The 21,310-nt window shown below is 56.4% G+C and overlaps 7 protein-coding genes across 7 annotated transcripts; 2 read left to right on the top strand and 5 right to left on the bottom strand.

The window, feature by feature from the left end:
• Window positions 1–1,272: 1,272 nt before the first annotated feature.
• On the bottom strand, window positions 1,273–3,450 carry MAM_00931 (uncharacterized protein; the record flags this gene model as incomplete). Its single annotated transcript, XM_040819730.1, has 2 exons — window positions 1,273–1,724; window positions 1,857–3,450. 2 exons carry the CDS (start codon window positions 3,448–3,450, stop codon window positions 1,273–1,275), a joined length of 2,046 nt encoding a protein of 681 aa, XP_040682995.1.
• Window positions 3,451–5,308: 1,858 nt separating this feature from the next.
• On the bottom strand, window positions 5,309–7,194 carry MAM_00932 (RNA splicing factor Pad-1; the record flags this gene model as incomplete). Its single annotated transcript, XM_040819731.1, has 4 exons — window positions 5,309–5,567; window positions 5,630–6,091; window positions 6,184–6,492; window positions 6,557–7,194. 4 exons carry the CDS (start codon window positions 7,192–7,194, stop codon window positions 5,309–5,311), a joined length of 1,668 nt encoding a protein of 555 aa, XP_040682996.1.
• Window positions 7,195–7,857: 663 nt separating this feature from the next.
• On the bottom strand, window positions 7,858–9,029 carry MAM_00933 (inositolphosphorylceramide-B C-26 hydroxylase; the record flags this gene model as incomplete). Its single annotated transcript, XM_040819732.1, has 2 exons — window positions 7,858–8,248; window positions 8,305–9,029. The coding sequence occupies 2 exons, from the start codon at window positions 9,027–9,029 to the stop codon at window positions 7,858–7,860; spliced, it is 1,116 nt and encodes a 371-aa protein (XP_040682997.1).
• Window positions 9,030–11,077: 2,048 nt separating this feature from the next.
• MAM_00934 (Heterokaryon incompatibility protein Het-C) lies at window positions 11,078–13,627 on the top strand (the record flags this gene model as incomplete). The annotated part of the gene is made up of 5 exons (XM_040819733.1): window positions 11,078–11,194; window positions 11,257–11,284; window positions 11,348–11,526; window positions 11,577–12,802; window positions 12,889–13,627. The coding sequence occupies 5 exons, from the start codon at window positions 11,078–11,080 to the stop codon at window positions 13,625–13,627; spliced, it is 2,289 nt and encodes a 762-aa protein (XP_040682998.1).
• A 356-nt stretch (window positions 13,628–13,983) lies between these two features.
• MAM_00935 (Protein phosphatase 2C domain containing protein) lies at window positions 13,984–15,807 on the bottom strand (the record flags this gene model as incomplete). The annotated part of the gene is made up of 1 exon (XM_040819734.1): window positions 13,984–15,807. One exon carries the CDS (start codon window positions 15,805–15,807, stop codon window positions 13,984–13,986), a length of 1,824 nt encoding a protein of 607 aa, XP_040682999.1.
• A 1,174-nt stretch (window positions 15,808–16,981) lies between these two features.
• MAM_00936 (uncharacterized protein) lies at window positions 16,982–18,496 on the top strand (the record flags this gene model as incomplete). The annotated part of the gene is made up of 2 exons (XM_040819735.1): window positions 16,982–17,798; window positions 17,895–18,496. 2 exons carry the CDS (start codon window positions 16,982–16,984, stop codon window positions 18,494–18,496), a joined length of 1,419 nt encoding a protein of 472 aa, XP_040683000.1.
• Window positions 18,497–18,661: 165 nt separating this feature from the next.
• MAM_00937 (Iron permease FTR1) lies at window positions 18,662–19,897 on the bottom strand (the record flags this gene model as incomplete). The annotated part of the gene is made up of 4 exons (XM_040819736.1): window positions 18,662–18,955; window positions 18,996–19,194; window positions 19,248–19,687; window positions 19,742–19,897. The coding sequence occupies 4 exons, from the start codon at window positions 19,895–19,897 to the stop codon at window positions 18,662–18,664; spliced, it is 1,089 nt and encodes a 362-aa protein (XP_040683001.1).
• Window positions 19,898–21,310: the final 1,413 nt, after the last annotated feature.

The raw sequence follows: 21,310 nt of genomic DNA on the forward strand, positions 1-21,310 counted from the left end.
GCAGCCGCCCAAAACCAGGCAGGCAGACGACGGATTGAGACGAGGCCCTCTAACCCCTCGGGCCCTAGCTTTCGCTGTCGTCCTTGCCGTTTCCCGGCGGGTCGTCTGGTCGTTTCGAGGCGCAAGTCATGGCGAGCATGACGCCGAACATGGAAGCAGGGTCGAAAAATACGCCAAGCGCACCGTGGTCCAGATTCCGTCCAACAACCTAACGACTCATGTCATTATAACGACTCGCTCCTTGGTGGCTGCAAGCCGAGCTGCCGAGCACGTGGCGCGCCAGGAACAGCATCCGAGAGGATTGCAAAGGCAAACCGACTCGGCCACGTCACGTCTCTAGCCATGGCCGTGGTATCGCGGACTCGAAATCATTCCACCCTCCCACCCAGCACTTCCTTGTGCGCCCAGGAACAGCGCTAGCTTTTGCCGCGAGACAGAATCAAGACGCGTGGCGTGCCTGGCGACGCCGGCCGTGACTCCCGGGTTGATGCTGGCTGAGGATGGAGCACCACGAGCTCCACGCCTCCGAATCATTCGGGTGCCGAGCTGGCAGCGAATCGACACACATTTCGCCCCTGTTGTTTACGGCAAGCACGGCAAGCAGCTGTTGTCCCGTCAATGCCATGCTTGACTCGCAGACTCCCACAGGCGGCTGAGACGACGCCGTCTTGTCCGTCTGCCATCACGCACGGAGGATTTCCATCCAAGGAACCCCCCTGCCTGACGCTGTGGCGCCGTCCATGAAGAGCGCGACAAGGACACGAGCCAAAATCACTAGCACATTCAAATTCCGTAGGATGGCGATTAGCCGCAGTGAGCCGGTGGAATCCAGTAGAATTGCTCAATGTAGCAGTTTTCCGCAGTCACAAAGTTCAACACCACCGCATCTCCAAAATCTACTGCGTACCACATAGACCCCGGACGAGGGTAAGTTGAACAAGAAAAAAAGAGTGCCCAAGTTCGAAATAATACAGAGCTCACCCGTCTTATCCATCGTCGGGCCCTCGGTCCGTTTCTGCAACGCAAATGTGAATAAATATATATTTATATACAGGACCAAAAGCAGCCACCTACCCCTTGAATACCCGTCGTATACGCATACCTAGAGTAGAAGAATCTAGAATCTCAGCAGCAAACAATGCGCCTTTTCTTTTTGTCAAAAAAACAACCTCGACCAAGTTACAACATGTAAATCATGCAGTGGTTCCCCCGGTACACCGTTTTAAAAAAAATAGAAAAAAAAAAAAGAAAAAGCCAAGACAAGAACCGCCGTCACTGCATACAGTAGACGTCGGCCAGGGCAACCGAGTGCGCCGAGATATTACTCCCCGTGTCGTTGCGACAGGTGATGACGGGCGTCGTCACGAGCGCCACCCGCCAGTGTTTGGCCTGCAGCTCCGTCGGCTCGAGGGCCGGCCAGATGGGCAGCATGCTCTGGCTCGAGAAGCGGGTGCCCACCTCGGGGAAGCGGAAGTCAAAGGTGAGCCGGGACGTGAGGATCTTGGACGACAGGTCCCACGCCAGGTCGGCGACTTGCTCGAGGTCGCGGTACGCGTCGGCCGGGTTGGTGAGGCGGTTCAGGAGCGGGTTGATGGTGGCCAGGAGGGCGCCTGTGGTTTCGTGAATCTTTTCCTGGTGGAATGACGCCGGCTCGGATTTGATGATTGTGTCGAGAATGTAGGCTTGGCGGTCGAGCAGCGGCTGGCGCTGAGCAGAGGGCTGGCCTGTTGTTTTGTGAGTTGGATGGATGGATGTTTTTTTTTTTTTTTTAAACCCGAGGGTATGAGAGAGGGGTTGTGAGTGGGTGAGTGAGTGAGTGAGTGAGTGAGTGGGTGGGTGGGTGAGTGTGTATTTACCTTGAGTCTTCTCGAGATCCTTTTCCAGCTCGAGGAGTGCGCAGGTGCATTCGCTGTCTGCGCCGACCCATGCGTTGGGCACCCAGACCCTGTTGACAATGTAGTCGATGATGACGCGCGTGACGAGGCAGCACTTTGGATTATCCGCGCGGAGATGAATGTCCAGATAGGACGCGGCCTCCTTGGCGGAAAGCGGATGGTAGGTGGCCAGGAGGACGGGCCACAGAGGCGTGGCGCTCATCTTCATGGCCATGGCGGGATCGGGGACATTGGCATGACGCTCGACAAAGGCGCGGATCATGGCGTAAAAGTCCATGATGGCCTCGTTCCACGCCGCCACCGACTGCTCGTTCATGTGAATCAGGGGCCCGGCGAGACCGCCGCGCGCGGTGACGGCGTTGCCGGCCGACGAGGGACCGCTCCCGTACTCGGACAGGCTGGCATCGGCGAGTCGTCCGTAGCGGGAGCGAGACGTCGGCGTCCGAGGGTGGTAGTCGCGCGGAGGCTGGTGCTGGCCAAAGGCCGTGCCAGGACGGGCGGGAGCGGCAACGTGCTCGTGGACGTAGCCCGGCTGGAACTCGCTGGCGATGGGTTTGTACCGAGCAGGGGCGTTGGCGTGGTAGGGCAGGCGGGCAGGCGGGCGAGTAGACGAGGACGCGGCGGCGGTGTAGAACGGGTTGGCGGCCTGCGCAAAACGAGCGTGGGCGGCGCTCCACGACGACGCGGATCCCTGGTATCGCCGTTCGTGGGAGAAGGCAGACGGTGCCCGAGGCGGCCCGGCTTGGAGGGGACCAAACTTGGGGGGCGCAGCTGGACAGCATCTGCTGCTTGAGGACTGAAAGACGGAGCCGGGACGCGGCGGGGGCGCCATGTCGCCGTACGCGCCGCGGGCATCTGCGTCGGCCTGATGTCTGGCGTCTTGATGGTTCTCGGGCCCACGAGCGGCTCTGTTCCTCATGGACATGATGGATTGGTGGGCAGCCTGGTTGTCCTGCACAGAGTCAGCGAGCGTCTCGATGGCGCGCGCCACGGACTGCGGATCAGAGTGTTTCATGAGCCAGAGCGAGCGCCGATTGTTCACCTGATCCTCCAGGTGGCGTATGGTATCCTCGAGGCCCTGTCGCTCGGTGAACAAGGCGTCAGCGTGCTTTCCGTTCCCATCACCGACGACGTACTGGGCAGAAGGTACCTTGACAATGTCGTCACGGAAATCAGCATCAGTGACCTCGTCTTTCCTCGTCGTCTCCTCCTGGACGCTTCTGAAATCCTCCCGCAGCCGCTGGAGATCACTCATGACCTTCTTGACATCCTGCTCGGCCTGCTCGCGCTTCCTCTTTTCCGCTTCAACCTCGGCGCGGAGGTCCCTGATGGTCTGCGCCTTGTGTTCCGCCTCCTCCTTGAGGAGCGTGGCTTCGAGGCTCAGACGAGAAAGGGCCTTCTCGGCATCCTCCTGGTCGAGGGTGAGGTTCATCAGAGCGTCGACCAGCTGGCTGGTCTCTTGATTGATGACTTGGCCGACCTCTTGGAGCTGGCCAACGATTTCTCCTGATTCGTTGGAGGACACGCCAGGCATGCGGCGGAGCGAGTGCTGCATCTTGACGAGTATCTCCTGCGCCGAGCGAGACTTCTCAAACGCCGGCTGTTGTCAGATATCAATTAGCTGCTGCGTAGCTGTGGGCGACGGAGAGAGGCTGGGAGCAGACATGCATGGTTGTGTGACATTTGACGGATTCGCTCGGCACGAGCAGCTCCGCCAAGCGGCGTCGAGAAGTCCACGGAAAGCATACCGCCGCCCTGATATGGCGTGGGCTGTTGCTCGGCGTCGAGTTGTTTCTTCAAAAGGGCCACCAAGTCTGTAGATCCGTATACAGACTGCCTCTCGGAGCCGGACATGCTTCAAGGTCGGGGCACACCGGCTGCGAAGAAGTCTGATGAAAGCCTCAAGGTCTGTCTGGAGAGGGAGAGGACTCCGCAACGATGTATGGTGATCTGCTGCTGTCGGGACGAGGAATGGCCGGCATGAGCGGATGCAGGCCTGCGATCTGGCCCGGCACTGTTTGTCTCCTGTCAGCACCCGTCCGGCACGGTCAACCGAGGTCAACCGACGATGAGGCCGGAAGTGACGACAAACGGGCAATGGATTCCGCGGAGGTGTCCCCTGTGAACATACGATATACCACAGCTGGTCGTGAAGGTCTCAAGGCCACTCAATGCCCGTGAAGAAAGAAAGCAAACCAGGATGCGAGGTTGGATCGACCGGCACCGTAGCTACACTTTGGAATAAATGGATAGAAACAAACTATCCTACCCGTGATAACAACGAAATTCTTCGAGGGAGTAGCAACGTACATGTAGAGCGGATTTGGGGACTCACTAGAAAGCTTAAGTTGTTTAATCTCACTTAGCGCGACGACACAGGGCTTACAAGAAAACGGGGAGGGGGAAAGGAAAAAAAAAAGAAGAAGAAAGAAATCAAAAAGAAGAGAATTAAGAAAGGGCCCAAGACGGCGCGCAGACACCAGCAGAACAAAGATTAGATGCGGCTGGTGGACAAGCGGTTGTCACCTGGCATCTGAGCTTGTCATATTTAGAGTTGGAGTTGACATGAATGTGAGGTCGAGGTGAGCACACAGGCTGCAGAGCCCCGGAGCCAAGTGCACAGGACTCATCATCTGCGTCATAGCAAGTGTTAGCCCGGCCACGGTACATTTCCAATCCAATCCATCCATCACAGTGAACACGGGGCTTGCGAATTAGGTGCGACTCGTTGTCCTTCGCCTTCACCGCGTGGCGCGCGAACCCAGAGACTGCCACTCACCTCGAAACCGGGTGCCGCAAACTAATTATATTGTGTAAGCGCCCTGCTTCATCATGGCGTGACGCTATGCCACTTCTATTCTGGTATATGTCGGATCACAAGAGCGTATATTCTTACTACCGGCAGAGAGACCGAGGACCACAAGGCCCCGGTCACAACACCAAAACTACACTAAATGACAAAAAGGCTACTGGTCCTCCTTGGCAGTATCGTCGACGTTCTGGTGCAAATATTAGAGCAGAGCAAGCGGGGTCATGTCGGCGGGAACCTGGAGACGTCGTCCGACAGCTGCCTCGTATGCGACTACGGGCGACAAGCCATCAGGGGGGGGGCACCTGTAACATCATGTCTAACTTGTTTTTGTCCTTCTTTTCTTTCCCCTTGTTTCTTCGTCAAGGCAGGGGCGCGGTGTGGCGAAAACTTTGTGCGTCTTGGTCCCTTCCTTGGATGAACGACTCCCTCCTGCGAGGCCGATGGTTATGTTCGGGACGAAGATGGCAACAAATGTGGCACAGAATATGCGCTGAAAAATCCAGTCTCAGTGGGAGTTCAAAGTACCATTCATCAGCTTTGCGTTTCACCAACCTGTCGAATACCTAAATGATGCCAGGGCAATGGCCGGCCATGTTAGCTTTTAAATGGCTCTGGTGCGAGAGAAGAGACTGCTGTAGACAGCATCTACGACTGGAGATGCATTAATCATCCTGCCGCCAAAGTATCTTCCATTCAAGCCCTTGATGGCATTTTCACCGCCTTGGACCTTGTCGAACTTGAGATAAACGTCACCCTTGGAGTTCGCATCGACAGCAATATGGACCACGTGCCCATATTGCCTCTCAGCTTCCGCTCGAATGTCGTCTTCGAGCTCCTTGACCCAGTCGTCGCCCTCTTCCCTGGTTGTCAAGCCGTCAGTTGCCAACGTCAACAAGTCTGGAAAAGGGAGTGCTTTACTTACTCTTCGGGGTCAAACATATTGTGCAGGACAACGCAACGACTGGCCACGTTGACGTTGACAGGAAGCGGCTTGGCTTCGGCCTTGGGCTTCACGACGGCCTGGTCTTCTCTTCCATTAGATGCTTCATCGGTCCTGGCAAGTTTTCTCATCAATGCATCGCGACTGTAATTATTGAAGTTTACTCCCGCCACGTCTGTGTCATCGAGGGCGCTTGCGCCGCCCGTCTTGTCGCTGTCTCGTCCCCCGGCTCTATCAAACGTAGACGCCTGCCCGCCGCGACCGCCGGCCCCAGAGAAGGCAGAGCCTTGGAAATTGTTCTGTCCTGAAAACCTATGCATCAAGTTGGCCGTGCTCTCAGGGGTAAACTTATCGTTGCCCAGGCCGACTCGGATGGGTCGGCCTGCAAGATCAAAGCCGTTCATCTTTTCCAAAGCTTCTCGGGCCTGCGTTGCATCACGAAACCTGGAGTGCAAAGTTAGATTGTTGTTCCAAGTATTTACAAAACAAAAAAAGGAGCAAATGCGAAGAAGACTCTTCGTCGAGGGATGACGTACTGAACAAACCCGTATCCACGGCTGCGGCCATTATCGTCCTTCTGAAGTTGGACGTACTCCAGTTCACCAAATGGCTCAAACACGGCTTGCAGGTCCTGCTCCGTGACGTTGAAGTGGATATTGCCAACATAGAGGCGGTGGAAAGGGACAGAGTTCGGGTTCCCACTCGTCGACTCGGCATTGCGAGCTTGTCGATTCTTCTCAGCTTCCGTAAGCTTGACAATGATAGGAATACCTGCCAATGGCTTTCCAGTGAGCTGAAGTGCCTTTTGAACCGTTTCTTCGTCCTTGAATTCAACATAACCGACTCTGGAGGCGTTGTTAGCAAAGAAAATCAGCCGTAAACCAGCAGGGACAGACTTGCCCCTTTGACCGTCCACTGATGCGATCCTTGACGATCTGAGCCTCGTTTACCGGGCCAGCATTCTCTTCGAAAAATCTCTTCAACTTGTCACTTCGCAATCGAGCGGCGAGCTGCTGCACAAAAACGGTACGGCTGTCTCGTTCGTCTTCATTCAATTGCGGTGAGCGAGATCTTCTGCCGGGAGATCGATCTCTTCCTCGACCCTGGTCTCGGCGGTTAGAGCGGTCTCGACGGTCCCTGCGATCTCGGTCATCTCGAGGGCGATAATGCCGGCGAGGGGATCGGGAGCGGGATCGGGAGCGGCCTCGTCTTCCACGATAGTAATCACCGTCCCTGTGTCGGCGTGAGTTGTACCGGTCTCTGTCCCGGCTTTCACTGCGGCGTCTACTGCGGTGGCTTCCAGTGTCACTCCGGGGGGTAGTTTCGCCGGGAGTGCCCTTACGGTGTCTGGGGGACGTGTCCCGACGATCGCGTCGACGGCGATCTTGGCCAGCGCCCCGGTCACGGCTGTCATCGCGCTCAGTTCCGTTCTGGGGACGACCCTTTCTGTCGCTTCTAGAGGAGTCATCAATGTGAGCATTGGGGTTCTGCTGTGCTGAAGCCGCGGCGGTAGCCTCCAAGAGAGCTTCAACGTCTAGGCCCGACATGATGACTACTCTCGCGGTCTTGCGGATTCGGTGGTGATGCACTAGCTATAAAGATGTAATTGCGTCAAAATTGTGACCACGCCGTTGAGATACAGGTGCTGTGCTTTTCGATGCGTCGTACCCTGCGCTTATATCCGGCTGGCCGGCGTGGGACAGATGTGTTGGTTGAAGAATCTACGTCGTGTTGGGAAGTGGAGGGGATGAGAAGAGGTGGCCCATGCAAATCACGTGATGGGCCGGAGGGCCGAAATTCTTGCATTTGTGGCGTCGCGGCACCGTCATGACTCGAAAGACGACGGGGCATACATAACACAGGCCGTCAAGAAGTCAGTCACAGCATTGGCCATTCTGAGACCCGCCAGGAAAGTATGCAAGGATCTGCAGTGTCCAAGAGGTACTTGACAGGCTATCAATTTATGACAGAAGCATCTCCACGTTGCCCGCGGTCCGCACCTACAGGGCCGCGCATTCTTCCCGTCTTTGTAATGACATGCACCACCAGCGGCAACTATTAACAATTACTATCGTCGTCTCAACATCAACTAAACGAAACCATGAACTCCGTGCCGATCCAGGCAAGTGTATGAGGCATGCTTGCAGAGAAGATGTACAGGGAATCGAGGGTCTAGTGGGAAATGTCTTGGCACCAAGCTCATGGACGAGTTACTTTGTCTTGACAGAGGTTTGTAGTTCTGTGCCAAAAATCTGATCCCAGAATTTGCTGGTGACGCCGAAGCCCAGTTCATAGTCGAGAAAGTGATGGGCAAGATGGTATTTCTTCAACTGCTTGTACCACAACGGCAGGTTCGTGTGATGCAGGAAGTAATGTGTCAGGTCGTAGCAAATGTAGCCGAAAACGCCGCCGCTGTAAACGGCGGTAGCGGCATGCCAATTGTAGAAGAAGATGACGTGGGCTACTTTCCAGAATGGAGAGGCGAGAACGGCAAACAGCACAGGAGGCATGACTAATCGGTACTTGTCCATTGGAAGATAGTGATGAATTCCGTGGAGCAAAAAGTGCAACGTAATGAAGACACGGTTGTCTGGGAGGTAGCTGTATGTTGTGTCAGCGGTCTGCAAGTGGAGGGTAACAGATGAGGCAAGACTTACTCATCTAAGTGGAACAGAAATCGGTGAAGGCAGTATTCCACAAAGGTCCAGAAAAAGACACCAAATACCCAGTAGCCACCGACGACAAATGGGCTCCGAAGCCCTTGGCTGGCAATATAAGTACCGTACGCAACGAACGGCAACCACAAAGACGGGACAACCCACCACGGGGTCTTGGTGAGCGGCTCTAGGAAGTTGCCGAAGAGAGGCGCGGACTCACCACCCTTGTAATGACGAGGGCGATGAACTTGATCTAGATAGAAGGCTTTGCTGAATCCACCATTCCAAACCTGCAGAAACAGCGGCCTGCTCAGGTCCAAGAACCTGTGCTTTTTGAAATCTTGGGTATAGTCGGTGTCCTTGCTAAGGTCTTCCTCACATGACATGCCGGTCCGCGGATGGACGTTGGTTGCATTTGCGATGCCGTTGGCAGGTTTGGCAGAGCCGTTTGTGGCGGGTGACTTGTCGTTGACGATGAAGCCGACCAGTGAATCGTCAAGGACTTCGTAGGCGGCCTCGGAGTGGGGGTGCGACGTGGGATCCTTCAGTACCTCCTCGACATCTTTGCCAGCATAATCAACGATCAAGCTGCCACCACCAGGGTGGTCGTCAACAAAGTCTGTTACGTCATAGACCTTGGACCCAATGGTCACATAGCACGAGGCGGCGGAGTCGTGCGCTTCGACCTCTGCGCGAGTGAATGTGGGCAGCGTCCTGGCCGGCATTGTCGACGCGTGGCAATGTTTGGTCGGGTCAGGGTGAGCAGAGGAGGGCGGCTCGATGCGACGAGTGAGCGCCGAGGGTATTTGCAGGTCGCGCCACGGGGGTATCGAGGGGGCGGCGCCGGTGCACTCTCTCAGGGCTTAACAAACTAATTGAGTAGACGAGATGCTGTCTGCAAACGCAAATTGAAGGATGAAGGACAAAGGGATGAAGAGTGCAGGGCACGGGGATATTAAGGCGGGCGAGACATGAGGTTGGTGAATGTTGAAAGCGAATCATGAGGGGCGATTTTCATGACGAAGCTCTTTTGGTCTTAGCGGTGCCGCGGCCCCTAAAATGACAAAGCCTTTGAGGCACGTTTAGCAGGAGCGGATGCCGCGGCCCAAAGTGGCCTTACCCTGGGTCGATTTTTTCCATTTCATCCCGGCTCAAGGATAGAGAATTGACGATGCAGGCAAATTCTTCCAGTGACGACCTTGTACTGCCGCCCGTGGCTTCAACCACGGTCAATGTCACTGTTGAATCATGATACCGGCATGAAGGTCCCGGCCGTTTCGGCTTCCTCAACCACGGACTGATGCACGTGCCACATCATCAACATTGCGCATTTCACACAAGACTCGCCGTGAATGCCCAGGTACTCGATACATACCTACTTAGCATCTACCAACTAGCACAGTCTACACTACACTTCGACAGTCCGGCACGATCTTGATTGTACTCTGGAATTGAGCTTTGCCGTCCTGCAAATAAGTGCTTCTATGAACGGCGCCCACCAAGCAACAAAGTTATCAAGGATCGAGCAGACGGAGCTGGAGAACGTTATTATTAGTACGATCAGTAAGGGCAAGGCTCCAACGGAGATGGTGCAGAGTCGGATAGTCGCACGATGCTCATACTACTATACCCTAGTGTCCAAACCGTCCCGTGAGATGGTTCATTGCTGTCACTGCAACTACGTCTTCCCTCGAATTGGTTCTCAGATACCTAGGTACCTTCCATGAAGCTATTTACAATTTTCTGAAGGGGACACCAGATGTCACCGAGAGGCACTCTAGGCTTAGAGAGGAATGCAAAATCGCCTCAAGCTGTGTCCCAGGTCACGTTATCCGTAGAACCTCTGACGGCACGTGACCCGTTGGTAGGGGCCACGAAAAAGGCGTCATGATTCATGAGCTTCCCCAACGCTTTGTAATAAGCGTCGACGATAACTGGATTGGTACGATAGTGTCTCGTCTTTGGCAATGCAGAGCACTGATCCAGTGATTCGACTGAGAGGGGAAGTACAAGCTTGACATCAGGCGCTGGAAGGACAGGAAGTTCGGGTGGAAAGGACAAAATTAAAGTGTAGTGGGTTGTGAATGTTACAAGAGATATATTCATAGGTCCTCACGAGTCCCGGGCTTACAACTACCACTTCAGGTCGGTTGTGCTTATACTCGTCATGTTCTCTCCTTTGTACCGAGTAGCTCTCGAAAGCTTGGCGCTCAGGTATGTTGATGAAGACACGGATGGTAATCCGTATACACAGGGAATTGCCTCTTTGCTATGCCCACTTTTGCGTGACAGCATCAAAGGGGACGGCCATGATTGGTGCCTCCGGATAGCCCTAACCCTAACCCCAACTTCCCCTCCAAGACTTGGCGCCTCAGCTGCGCGCCGAAAACGGGCGTGGCCACGCCACATTAGTTGGTGTACTTAATGGCCCCTAACTTATATAGTTACTGCGACAGAATCAAAAGGGAGGGGGGCCACCTCACCGAGGGAGGGTCTGATCCCCCAACAATGCGAAACAAGCAGCTCGAGCAAGATTCCTTGCGTTGCGGGGCTGGAAATAAGTTCCTACTAGCAGAGTTCAATGTCCAACGGTTATCATGGCTGCCAAGTAGAGTTCAGCGTCGACAGCGGCGAAACCTGTCGACCGGTCCCCTACGCCATCGCATCGCAACTCGCAACTCTCAAGCAATAACTCTGTCGTTCTGCCACCGTGCCGTCATCTGTGCTCGTCGACATCTCTTACTCTCCGCCGTGGGCAATGGTTCACGACGCCATGTCATCGTTTCCTCTGCCGCGGGGCACGTGGCTCTTGGTGCTCGCCGTCTGCTTGGTGTTGCTTCCAGGCAAAGCAGCCGCCTTTGGTGCTGGGAACATTCCGTCCATCGCTCAGGTATACACGCAGCCATTGTCGAGCATCGAAATTCGATAAGCAAGGCTGACACATGCAATCAGGTCGAAGGACACAACTGGCGCCATGGAGGTATGTTGATTTTCAACATCCAGCGACCGCGCCTAGTGCGACACTGAAAACCCTTGCTTGTAGATATCGAGGACATGCTCGCCAGCGTCGCCTTCCTGCACGGCAAGAAATGGACGTCCATGCTGATCAAGCGAACCTACTTTGGAAACTGGCTCCGTGATTACTCACAAGCTGTCGATGTTGGCAGTCTCAAGGGCGTCAATGCCGCCACCATACGAATCCTCGCAAGTCCCCCGGGCCTGGTCACCAACTTAACTTCTGCGCAGCTAACAAGCGTCGTCATCAAATCTAGGTTTGGGTCCTCTCGTTCATGGCTTTCGGCTATGCCACCGAAGAATTCGAAGTCACCGAGGAACGTCTCGGCTGCTACCGCCCAGAGGAACACATTGACAACCCCCTGGGTTACGCAGATGGCCTCGATGCCCGCACGTTTGATCCCCGTCTTCGCGGCCCCGTTGAACCCGTCGAAACGGAAATCGATATGAAAACGGGCATGAAGAACTACATTGCCAACGAGACCGGGCAATGGGCCACCAGTGCCGGCTACATTCGCTTCAGCTTTGCTCGCAGCATCCACTTTGGCCGCCTCTATACGTGCGGCGAACGTGGCAAGGGCAAAGACGAGAACCTGTGCGAGGCTCTTCGCTGCCTCGGTCAAGCCCTCCATTGTCTGGAGGACTTTGGAGCGCACAGCAACTACTGTGAGCTGGCTCTGCGAGAGCTTGGGTACCACAGTGTTTTCCCACACTGTGGCACCCAAACCGAGGTAAACATCCAGGGCAAGAGGATCTATCCCATAGTTACAGGTACCTTTGGCGCCGTCGACTTTTTGCACTCGGTCATTGGAGAGGCCAATGATCATTTCACCCAATCCGAGGTCGACGAAGTTGAGGTGGCCCTGAAGAATGCTCAAGGCGCCAGAAGCGGCCCCGTGGGTTCTCAAGATAGGGGACTATTTGACGGCCAGAGCCCACCAGACTTCATCTCCCTGCTCTCCAAGCTCCCCGATGTCGGAGCTGGATTCGCCTCCGAGGCAAGAGAGCTGAAGGAATCTTCCGAAGCTCAAGAACGAGAGAACCAGCAGAACCAGCAGCGAGCCCGCGCCGACAATGCCAACGTCGTGCCGGGCATGAGCCCCGACTTCGACCCTGTCAAGACGGCCAAACGCATCTATCCTATCTTGGTTTTCCGCGACAACATTGTCAAGGCCATCAGCCGCGGCATCGCCAAGGTTCCCGGCCTGGAGAAGCTGCTGGAACACATCAGCGAGACCCTGACCGCCTTTGTGTTGGGACTTCTCGCCCCCTTCATCCGACCCATCGTAAACTCCGTCAGCAAGGTTCTCAAGGATGGCTCCTCTGGCGTCATCAGCGCCAGCTCCAAGTCCCAATTGGAGCCGTGGGAGAACGACAGGTGCTCCGATCCCACCCACTCCATGCTCTCCAAGGACCACTTCATCAACGTCCTAAACTCGTGTGCCGGCCGGGTTGCCGCTACGATTCTCCAATACGCTGTTCCGTAAGTTCCATGCCCAATATCCGGCTTTCTCAGCACAACCCCCGAATCTTGTTGTCGGCCAACGACCACTCACACGAGCACCCCAGCCGCGTCATCTTTGCCTGGGAAAACCCGAATGTCCCTGTAGACGAAGTGGTCAACGACGTTATCCGGACCTTCCATCACCCAGCCCTGCGCAACGAAAACATCGAAATCCAGCGCGACATGTTCAAGACGGTACGCATGTGGGCCGACCAGCATCCCCGTCGGCACGAACTCGAGCGCATCCTCTCCTCAGAAGCCGTCAGGACGGGCAAGAACCACATCCTTCACGGCACGAAATCCGGTTCCGGCTCCGGCGGCCACTCCCACGGCGGATTCGATGCCCTCAGCCAGCTTGGCCACGGCAAGGTCGCCGGCTCGCTGTGGTCCCAGGTCCGCACCCGCGACCTAGACTCCATGTCTGGAAATGACGGCAACCAGGCTGCCAACTACGTATCCAACTCGCCCGCTCCGGAGTCAAGCAAGATGCCAACCCCGCCATCGTACGCTGGAGGAGAAGCAGCCTCATACCTGGACGAGTCCAATGCCTTCCAGGCAGGCTACAATGAGCCCCCGCCGCCAGGACAGTATTACCAGGGCTACAGTCAGCAAGCGCCCGGTGGTGCCCAGGGATACCCGGGACCGCAGCAGCAGTACGGCGCGCCGCCGCCAGGACAATGGCAGCAGCCGCCACAGGGATACGGTGGCCCCGGGTACAGCGGTCCGCCGCCCCAGGGGTACCCTCCTTATGGACAGGCTCAACCGCCTTCTTGGAACCAGTATCCCGGCCAGGGACGTTACTAGATACAAGTCCAAGCGCTATCGTGCCCGGATGGTGTCTGGAAGCCCGGGAGTCCCGGAGTCTGGGCAGTGTGACGGTGGCAGGAAGGAGGACGTTGCGACTGAGCCACGTCGAAGTGATTTACAGAGAAAAGAAAAGAAGAAAAATCGCATGTACAGAAAAGGCCCGCCAACGAATATTCAGAAAAGCCATGCTAGTAAAAGTGCCGAGAACTATCCATTCGTATACATGTCCGTCAGGGACGGCCCAGCACCACCACGGTCTATGTAGTCGCTACCATGCAAACTCCACCCAATGCGCACGTGTCCGTGGCCCCAAGACGCAAAAGACAACCCGGAACAAAGACCAAAGACTTCATTCACCTCTTGCCCCTCCTCGGATCCTGCGCCTCCGCCTTCCTGATGTCCCGGATTTCCTTGGTGCCCATGCTGCCCAGGCCGCCCTCGGACCGTCTCTCCCAGCCGCCGAGCCGGACGACCTGGCAGGTGGCGTTGTCGCCGTCCTTGGACACCTCGGTCGCGTACTCGACGATGTTGCGGGCGCCGTCGTCGGGCGTCCTGGCCTCCTTGACGATGTCGACAATCTCCTGGTCGCTCAGGGTGCCCGAGACGCCGTCGCTCATGAGGACGAGGAAGGAGAACTCGGCGGGGCCCATCTCGACGCGCGTGATCTCGGGCTCGGCAGACACTCCGATACGCTTGGACCTGATGTCGCCGAAGGCGCGGGAGTTTGCGAGCCCGGCGATGCGCTCCTCGCCAAAGGAGTCGCCCGTGACCATGGACCCGGCGGGCGCGTAGCGGCGCAGGCGCCGGCTCTCCGTGGGCGTCGTGGGGTGGTGGTCCGACGTCAGGGGGTGAGGGAGGCCGGTGGCCGTCTCGCACAGCAGGATGCGCGAGTCGCCCACGTGCGCGGCCACGAGGGTCGAGTGCGCGGCCGGGTGCCAGAACGGCGCCGTCGTGGGCGTTGATATGAGTGCCACCGAGGCCGTCGAGCCACCCTTGAAGCGAGTCGTGCCGCCGATGCCGTGGCCTGACGGCGTCGTGTGGGGGGCGCCCAGGATCTCGTCGTCGTTGAGGGGCTGGTCTGAGGCGTCTGGGTCGGCTTTGCGGGCTTGCGCCGACACAAAGTCGAGGTCGGCGCGGAGGAAGGCGTAGGCGAGGCTGGACTCGACCGTGATGGAGGCCTGCTTGCCCGCCTCGGAGGATATGTCGAAGTGCTCCGGGTTGAAGCGCCGAAAGTAGCCGCCAACGGCGTTTCGATAGGCCTTGACGAGGTCGCGCTCGAGGCTGATGGCTTTGTCCATGTTCTGCGACTCGGCCGGTGGTGATTTGGCGTCGGGGAGGGCCGGTTCGTGGTTCGGGGAGTCGACGACGAAGGCGCGGTTCTCCGGATCGGGCACGTCCATTTGGGGCTGGACGTCCTCGGCGGATTTCATGTCAACCGAGTCGAGTGCCTGTTGGTTTGATATCGGCCTTTCGCCGGCTGTGGGCTTTGGCTGGTCTCTGCCGGGCTTGCTTTTTCGGAGGCTACTTTGCAGGCCGAATTCAAGGGCCGCCTCCTCGATGTATCCGTGTAGCTCGTCTCGTAGGAAGTGAGAGCACTGGGTGCCGCCGTGGCCGTCAAAGACGCCAAAGTAGAATATTTGAGGATCTCCCAATACGCTGTCTGCCGGGGTGGGCTCGCCTGGCTTTTGCCTCACGCTCAAGGGACCCCTCTTTGCGAAGGCAGGTATGTCCACGGTACCGGCCTGGTCTGCATCTTCGTTGTAGGGTCTGCTTCCTCGAGCCGTCGCGGAGCCAAAGTGGTGTTTCGCCCTCCGCAGAGGTATGCGCACCACCGTCAGGTCCCGACTCTGCATGTTTGGAATGGACACGGCTGCGGGAGACGGACCAGAGCTCGGCGTATGGGGGGTCGAGGCATCGCGGGGCAGCTTATGGCCGGGGCCTATGGTGCGATGTGAGTCGGGATGGAGCGACGACGAGGGCAGATGGGTGACGAAATACGTGTGGAAGCAGTGTCGTAGTAGCTGGTCTGGGAATCGCGGCAGCGGCACGCAGTTGCGGCTCGTCACAAGCGGACAGGTGCTTCGACGCCGGGCGCAAGTCGGCTGGAATCTGCTGCGGCGGCGCGCTCTCGAGGCCGACGAGCGCGCGTCAAGAACAGATGGTGATGCTGCCGGCATGGTGATGGCGTCAGCAGCCACAAGGTGAGCTGCGGCTCGGGACGCGGAGCTTCGCGCGGCGTGTCCTAGAGACGTCATTGAAAGGCGGAAGCGATGCTGTGGAGCGGGATTCGACGAAGCAATGCATCAGCTTCCCCTGGGTGACCGAAGACGAGCCCGCTCGCTGCGAACTACAGCCATGGACCCGCGATGCAGAGCGGAGAAGGCGGTGGCTTCAGAGGTTGGCGGGACGCTGCCCTGCGGGTTCTGCGGGCCGGAAAGCCTTCAAGCCGTGCCGGCGGCTCTGCGAGGAAGGGTTTGGGATCTTGTGTTTGGTGCCAAGACGATGCAGAGGCAGAGGCGGCGTTGCAGGAGGCAAAGAAGCTGGCCCGGGGGCCTGGGGCAGCATCGACGTGGACTCGACGTGGACAAGCGGCTTGGTTGTTGGTTGACGGTTGTTGGGTCCGAGTCTGGTGGATTCTACCCGTTGCGTCCCCACCAACTCGACGACGGTACTTCAGTAGGCCACGGCCTCGCCGTGAGTCGTAAATCGTAAATCGGGAAAGCATCTCTGACGAGACTACGACAATCCCTCGCGGTGCGTCAGCGTCGTGGACATGGTCATGTTGAGCGGTACAGGCAGGCTGCAGCCATGGAGCTGTTCACCACTCACGGCGGCTCTGGCTCTTGGTACTTTGATGAGCAAGTCGGGAGCAAAATACAGAGGCATCCACGTCCCCCAAAGCCTTTGCCAGGTTCTTTTTAAAAAAAAAAAAGAAAAAGAAAAAAAAGAGAGAGAGAGAGACAGAGGATGCTTGACCCAAATATCAAGCAATTTGCGTGCACCGGCCAAGGAACTCGAGTTCCTCCAAGAAGGTGCCCTAGATACCCAAGTACCTGCCTTGGTACCTACTAGGTAGTGCCCCGGTACGGATCAGTGTCAACCCGGAGTCCCAAGCCGCGCCAAGTACCCAGCAGATACCACGCAGGTATGGAGGAACGAACCTCCGCTGCACCATGTTAGCAAGTACTTAAGTACCTAGGTAAGTAGTTAACCAACTCGCGAATCCGATCCCCAACCCAACAGTGAACAACACCAAACATCTCCAATGACACATAAGCACCTCAAAGCGGCCTCCTCCCTGCTGGCAAACATCCCATCCATCCATCCACCCATGACACCCGCAGTCCCGACATGGGCGAGTCCGCACCCTCCGCAGACGCCGAATCCTCCCCCTGCCCCTCCACGCCCAGCAAACCGCACATCCTTCCACACCTCATCAACATCACGACTACTGGCGACATAATCCTCTCCGTCACTTTCCAAACATCCATCGAGACGCTCAGGAGAGCCCGCAAAGCCAACCTCCTCAACGGCTCACCCGCGCCGCCACACGCCCTGAGGCCCGAGGTGACCGTGGCATACCGCGTTCAGCTCGATGTGCTGAAAACGCACTCCAAATATTTTGCCAGCCTGCTTACGAACCCCGGGTTCCAGGAAGCCAGCCTCATAAACACCGTGCACGCCCAACTATCTGCCAGGAAGACGAAGCCTTCAGAAGCAGATCCAGCAGAGCTACCTCGTGTCAAAATCACAGACAGCGACGATGCCACCCAGTCCGCGGCGAGAGAGCCCATATTTGAGGACATGCTGCGCATAATCCACCAGGCACCCATCAAGACTACCCGGGTCGTCATGTCGTACGTGACCACGCTGGCGCTGCTAGCAGATCGATTCGACTGCTGCGCATCCGTGTCTCGGGCCTTGGCCGACATCAAGTTCAAGTGGCCCGTCACCAACACCCGTCCATACACTGACGAGTCGGGCCGTGCGACGGAGGCGGAGAAGGTCCTGCGTCAAAAGATTCTCGCCGCCTGGCTGTTGGGTCAGCCAATGCGTTTGCACCACGCAAGCCGGGAACTGGTCATCCGGGGCTCACGACTCTGGGGCGCATACGGCCAAGAGCATGATTGCCAAGGTGCATGGTGGCATCTCCCGGAAGGCATGGAAGGTAAGCCCACCATTCCCTCTTGCTTCTTTTTTTTTTTTTTTTTTTTTTTTTTTGGCATTCTTGACGCCCCCTTTCTGCGTCTAACACACCTACCAGAAGAACTGCAGTACCGTCGAGAGTGTATCCTCGACACCATCTCATCCATTCAGCGCCACTTTCTTGACCTGTACTCGTCTCGTCACCGTCAGTGCAAACTAGGCTACGACTCCAGTACGGCTTGCGACTCGTTCCAGTTTGGTCAGATGCTGAGATTTCTCCTCTCGAGACACCTGCTGCACCTGGTGGACTTTGCGCCGTCGTCGCTGGACAAGCTACCGGATACGTCAATGGCAGATATAGACGAGCTGCTGGTGACACTGAAACAGTGTCCCAATTACCAGGTTGACAAGCACCATACGAATTGTGGTCTGAGGATTCGCATCGAGCCTATTTTGGATTTTGTCGGGGCCATGGTAGCCGCTGGCGTGGTGGCGATTCCCCTGGCGGATTGGAAGCGGCGGCGATCAGATGTGTCGTGGCTGAATGAGAGGGTTCCCTTGAGAAATGGTAGAGACGAGGAAGTGGGCTCCGAAGTCTTTGCATTCACGAGGACCCTCGCGAATGATCAAAGGTTGAGGTACGAGGGCGCTATTTACGCCGACAAAATGGCGAGGAAGCTTTTCACTGCCGGTGCATGGGACTGGACACCAGAGGCTTGACTTTGGCGGCAAGAGTGACGGAAAGCAGACATTTCAAGTTTGTCAACTCTTTGGCACTATTAATGATTTGCTAAATTTGGATAGAACCACTCCATGTACCTCTCATTACATATCACCTTTGCCCTGGGGGCGCAATCACGCCTTGCACGATTAGATTCGGATTGACTATGCGGAGGCGGTCTTCCCAACTGCGCCGTCAGGTTGGCTGGCGCTGCCATTGTCGCTCTCCGCAACGCCGGGAGCCCTGGCCTTCATGAATGGCCAGTGGCCCTTGGTCTCCTTGAACCGCATCACGAAAAACCCAGCCATGACGAAGATCCAGTAGATGTTGTAGGAGATAACTGAGCCATACGTAGCAGAGTTTTGCCAGCCAAGAATGGCGTTGAAGACACCCCATCCTCCGTCGCCAGGGGAAGTTGGTGAGCAGCACTTGGATGCAGTCAGCGACTCTTTCGTCCTCTGGATGTGAGATCAGAAAGAGAATAGAGTAGACACTTACATTCACGTGCCAAACGCTCCTGTCAATGTCGTACGAACCTGGCCCATTGCCAGTTTCTGCCGCATCGCCACCAACGGCAATGTTCCACTGCTGTGCCTCGAGATGCCAAACGCCGCGGGAAAAGAGACCGGCAGCAACGAGATAAAGGAGGCAGGTTGAGGCAACCAGGAAAACTTGCAGTCTGGCAGCAGAACCACCCCTGAGCGCAGGTCAGAAGGGACTCCAATACAATGACCTCCGGGCGTCTCTTACCTGTACAAAAGGTAACCGATAATGCCGCCAACTAGGAGGCCAACAACTACAGGCAAGGGAACGGCATATGCTGGCGCCGAGAAGGTGACACCAGCAACAAATACAACAGCCTCAATACCCTCGCGAAGAACGGTGATGAAGGGCAGCACAAACATGGAGTACTTCTCTAGCCAGTGAGAGAAGCAGCCCCTGGAGCCGGCTTTTATGGGCGACTCGATAGCCTTGGCAAGCTTAACACGCCACTTTGCTTGCATCTTACCGATTCGGAGAAGGGCAGCGCCCATGACTGTGATGATGACGGCGGCGAACAGACAAAAGGCCCCCTCGTAGTAGTTCTCGTTGCTTTCCCAGGAATTTGATCCGACGGTGTAGAAGACACCTATGAGGGCAGCGGCAACAATCATGCAGAGGAGGAATCCCGCAGCAACGCCGAGCCAAACCTAACACACGAGCTTAGAGCTTGAAGACGACGCGGGGACATGAGTCAAACATACTTGGCGGCGAAGGGCTTTGTACGTCTTGACATCTCGCTCAGGGCCGTCGAGAGTCTGTTTGAGAAAAGCCAGCAACACAGATACAATGATTACCGTCTCCAATGTCTCTCGAAAGACGACGAGGAAGATTGGTACCGAAAACACGTCCTTGGCCATGTTGAGGGATGCTGACCTTGCTGTGTGGTTGTCAGAAAGCAGTCCCGCCCGATAGGAAGCTGGCTCTCGGGGAGCGATCAGATAAAAAGAAGGCCAAGAATTAGTCGGCAGTCGAAAACCTCACCAGCCTGGCGGCCACAAATACGACGGGTCGCAGGGATGCCAAAAGCTTGACGGTCGCGCTGGCTGAGGCTAGAGCCAAGAGAGTCAAGCGGCCGTGCAATTTCGAGGAGACCCAGAGATGGACCGAAGGCGGGCCAGAGATGGAGAAAATATTCGGATCAGATAACAGCCATGCAGCTGCCAACTAAGACCTTGGAATGGTGTACACATACGTACTCCGTATGTACATCTGCATCAGACCATTCGATTGATGAGACAACAAGTGACTCAAACAATCGGCCTGCTCCGAGTCCAGCCCCTGCAAGCTTCCAATCCGCGGCTAGGAGGAATCCCCGTCGGTTGAGAAAACTTTGTTCCACTGCTCCGTTATGATCTTATTAGCGCGACAGCCACCCCAGGAAGCCACCACCAAAATGGTGTTGGAATCCAAATACATTGGACGCACTAGTTAGCAAGGGGAGTCGAAGTGTTGTGGTGAGACACGAGGCCCATCCTTCTGGGCAGCCCATTCTGACGGACGGTGCGTTTGCGAAGCAATCGCATAAACAAGGCCTGGACAGTCCAACGTCTTCCAGCTTGCTCTGTATTCCTGACAATGGTGTGGTTGCAGTCAATGTAACGGAACAGGTGCACCGGGGGACGTAAAAGTTGGCCGCAATTCACCGACCGATTTCGATGCATCTCAAAGCTGAAGTGGGTATGTAGGTCAAGGCCAATGAGGGACGTCCCTCCTGGTGCGACGAAGTCTCCAATCTGATGTTGAACATGATTCTCTTCCACGTGGAGCTCCATGGCACTGGCCGCCTGCGCCAATCTATCTTGGCTGCAGAAAACGCCTGTCATGCCAATACCTTGATGAAAGTCGAAATGCCGGGTTCCCATGCTCTTCAGAACTTTTGTCATAACAATCTGGCAAGTCCATGTCTGTGTCTGGGGTTGCCAGAGTCAGTCAGGGCGCTGTTGATCCGCTTATCAGATGGGTCGTTCCCTTTCCACCAAAGTTATCAATCAATCAGGCCACGGACCAGGAGTGGCCGAAATTTTTTCGTCAGATGAGCCATCAAGGGGCCCGTCGGCGTTGCGAAAGCTGCACCGCCGTCCAATCACGGAGTCAATTGAACGCCGTCGGCTGGAGCACGCACTAGACCCTGCAATCCGTGCACTCATGCGTAGTCGGTAGCCGTGCTGCCTTCGCGGGTGCAGCTGCAAAAGTTCGTTCTGGAACGCTTGTCGAGACTCGAGATATGGGACACCTGGTCAGGTCCAACATAATCTGGGTGGTCCAACAGA

This window comes from Metarhizium album (assembly GCF_000804445.1).
Source record: "Metarhizium album ARSEF 1941 chromosome Unknown scaffold_1, whole genome shotgun sequence".
NCBI lineage: Eukaryota > Fungi > Ascomycota > Sordariomycetes > Hypocreales > Clavicipitaceae > Metarhizium > Metarhizium album.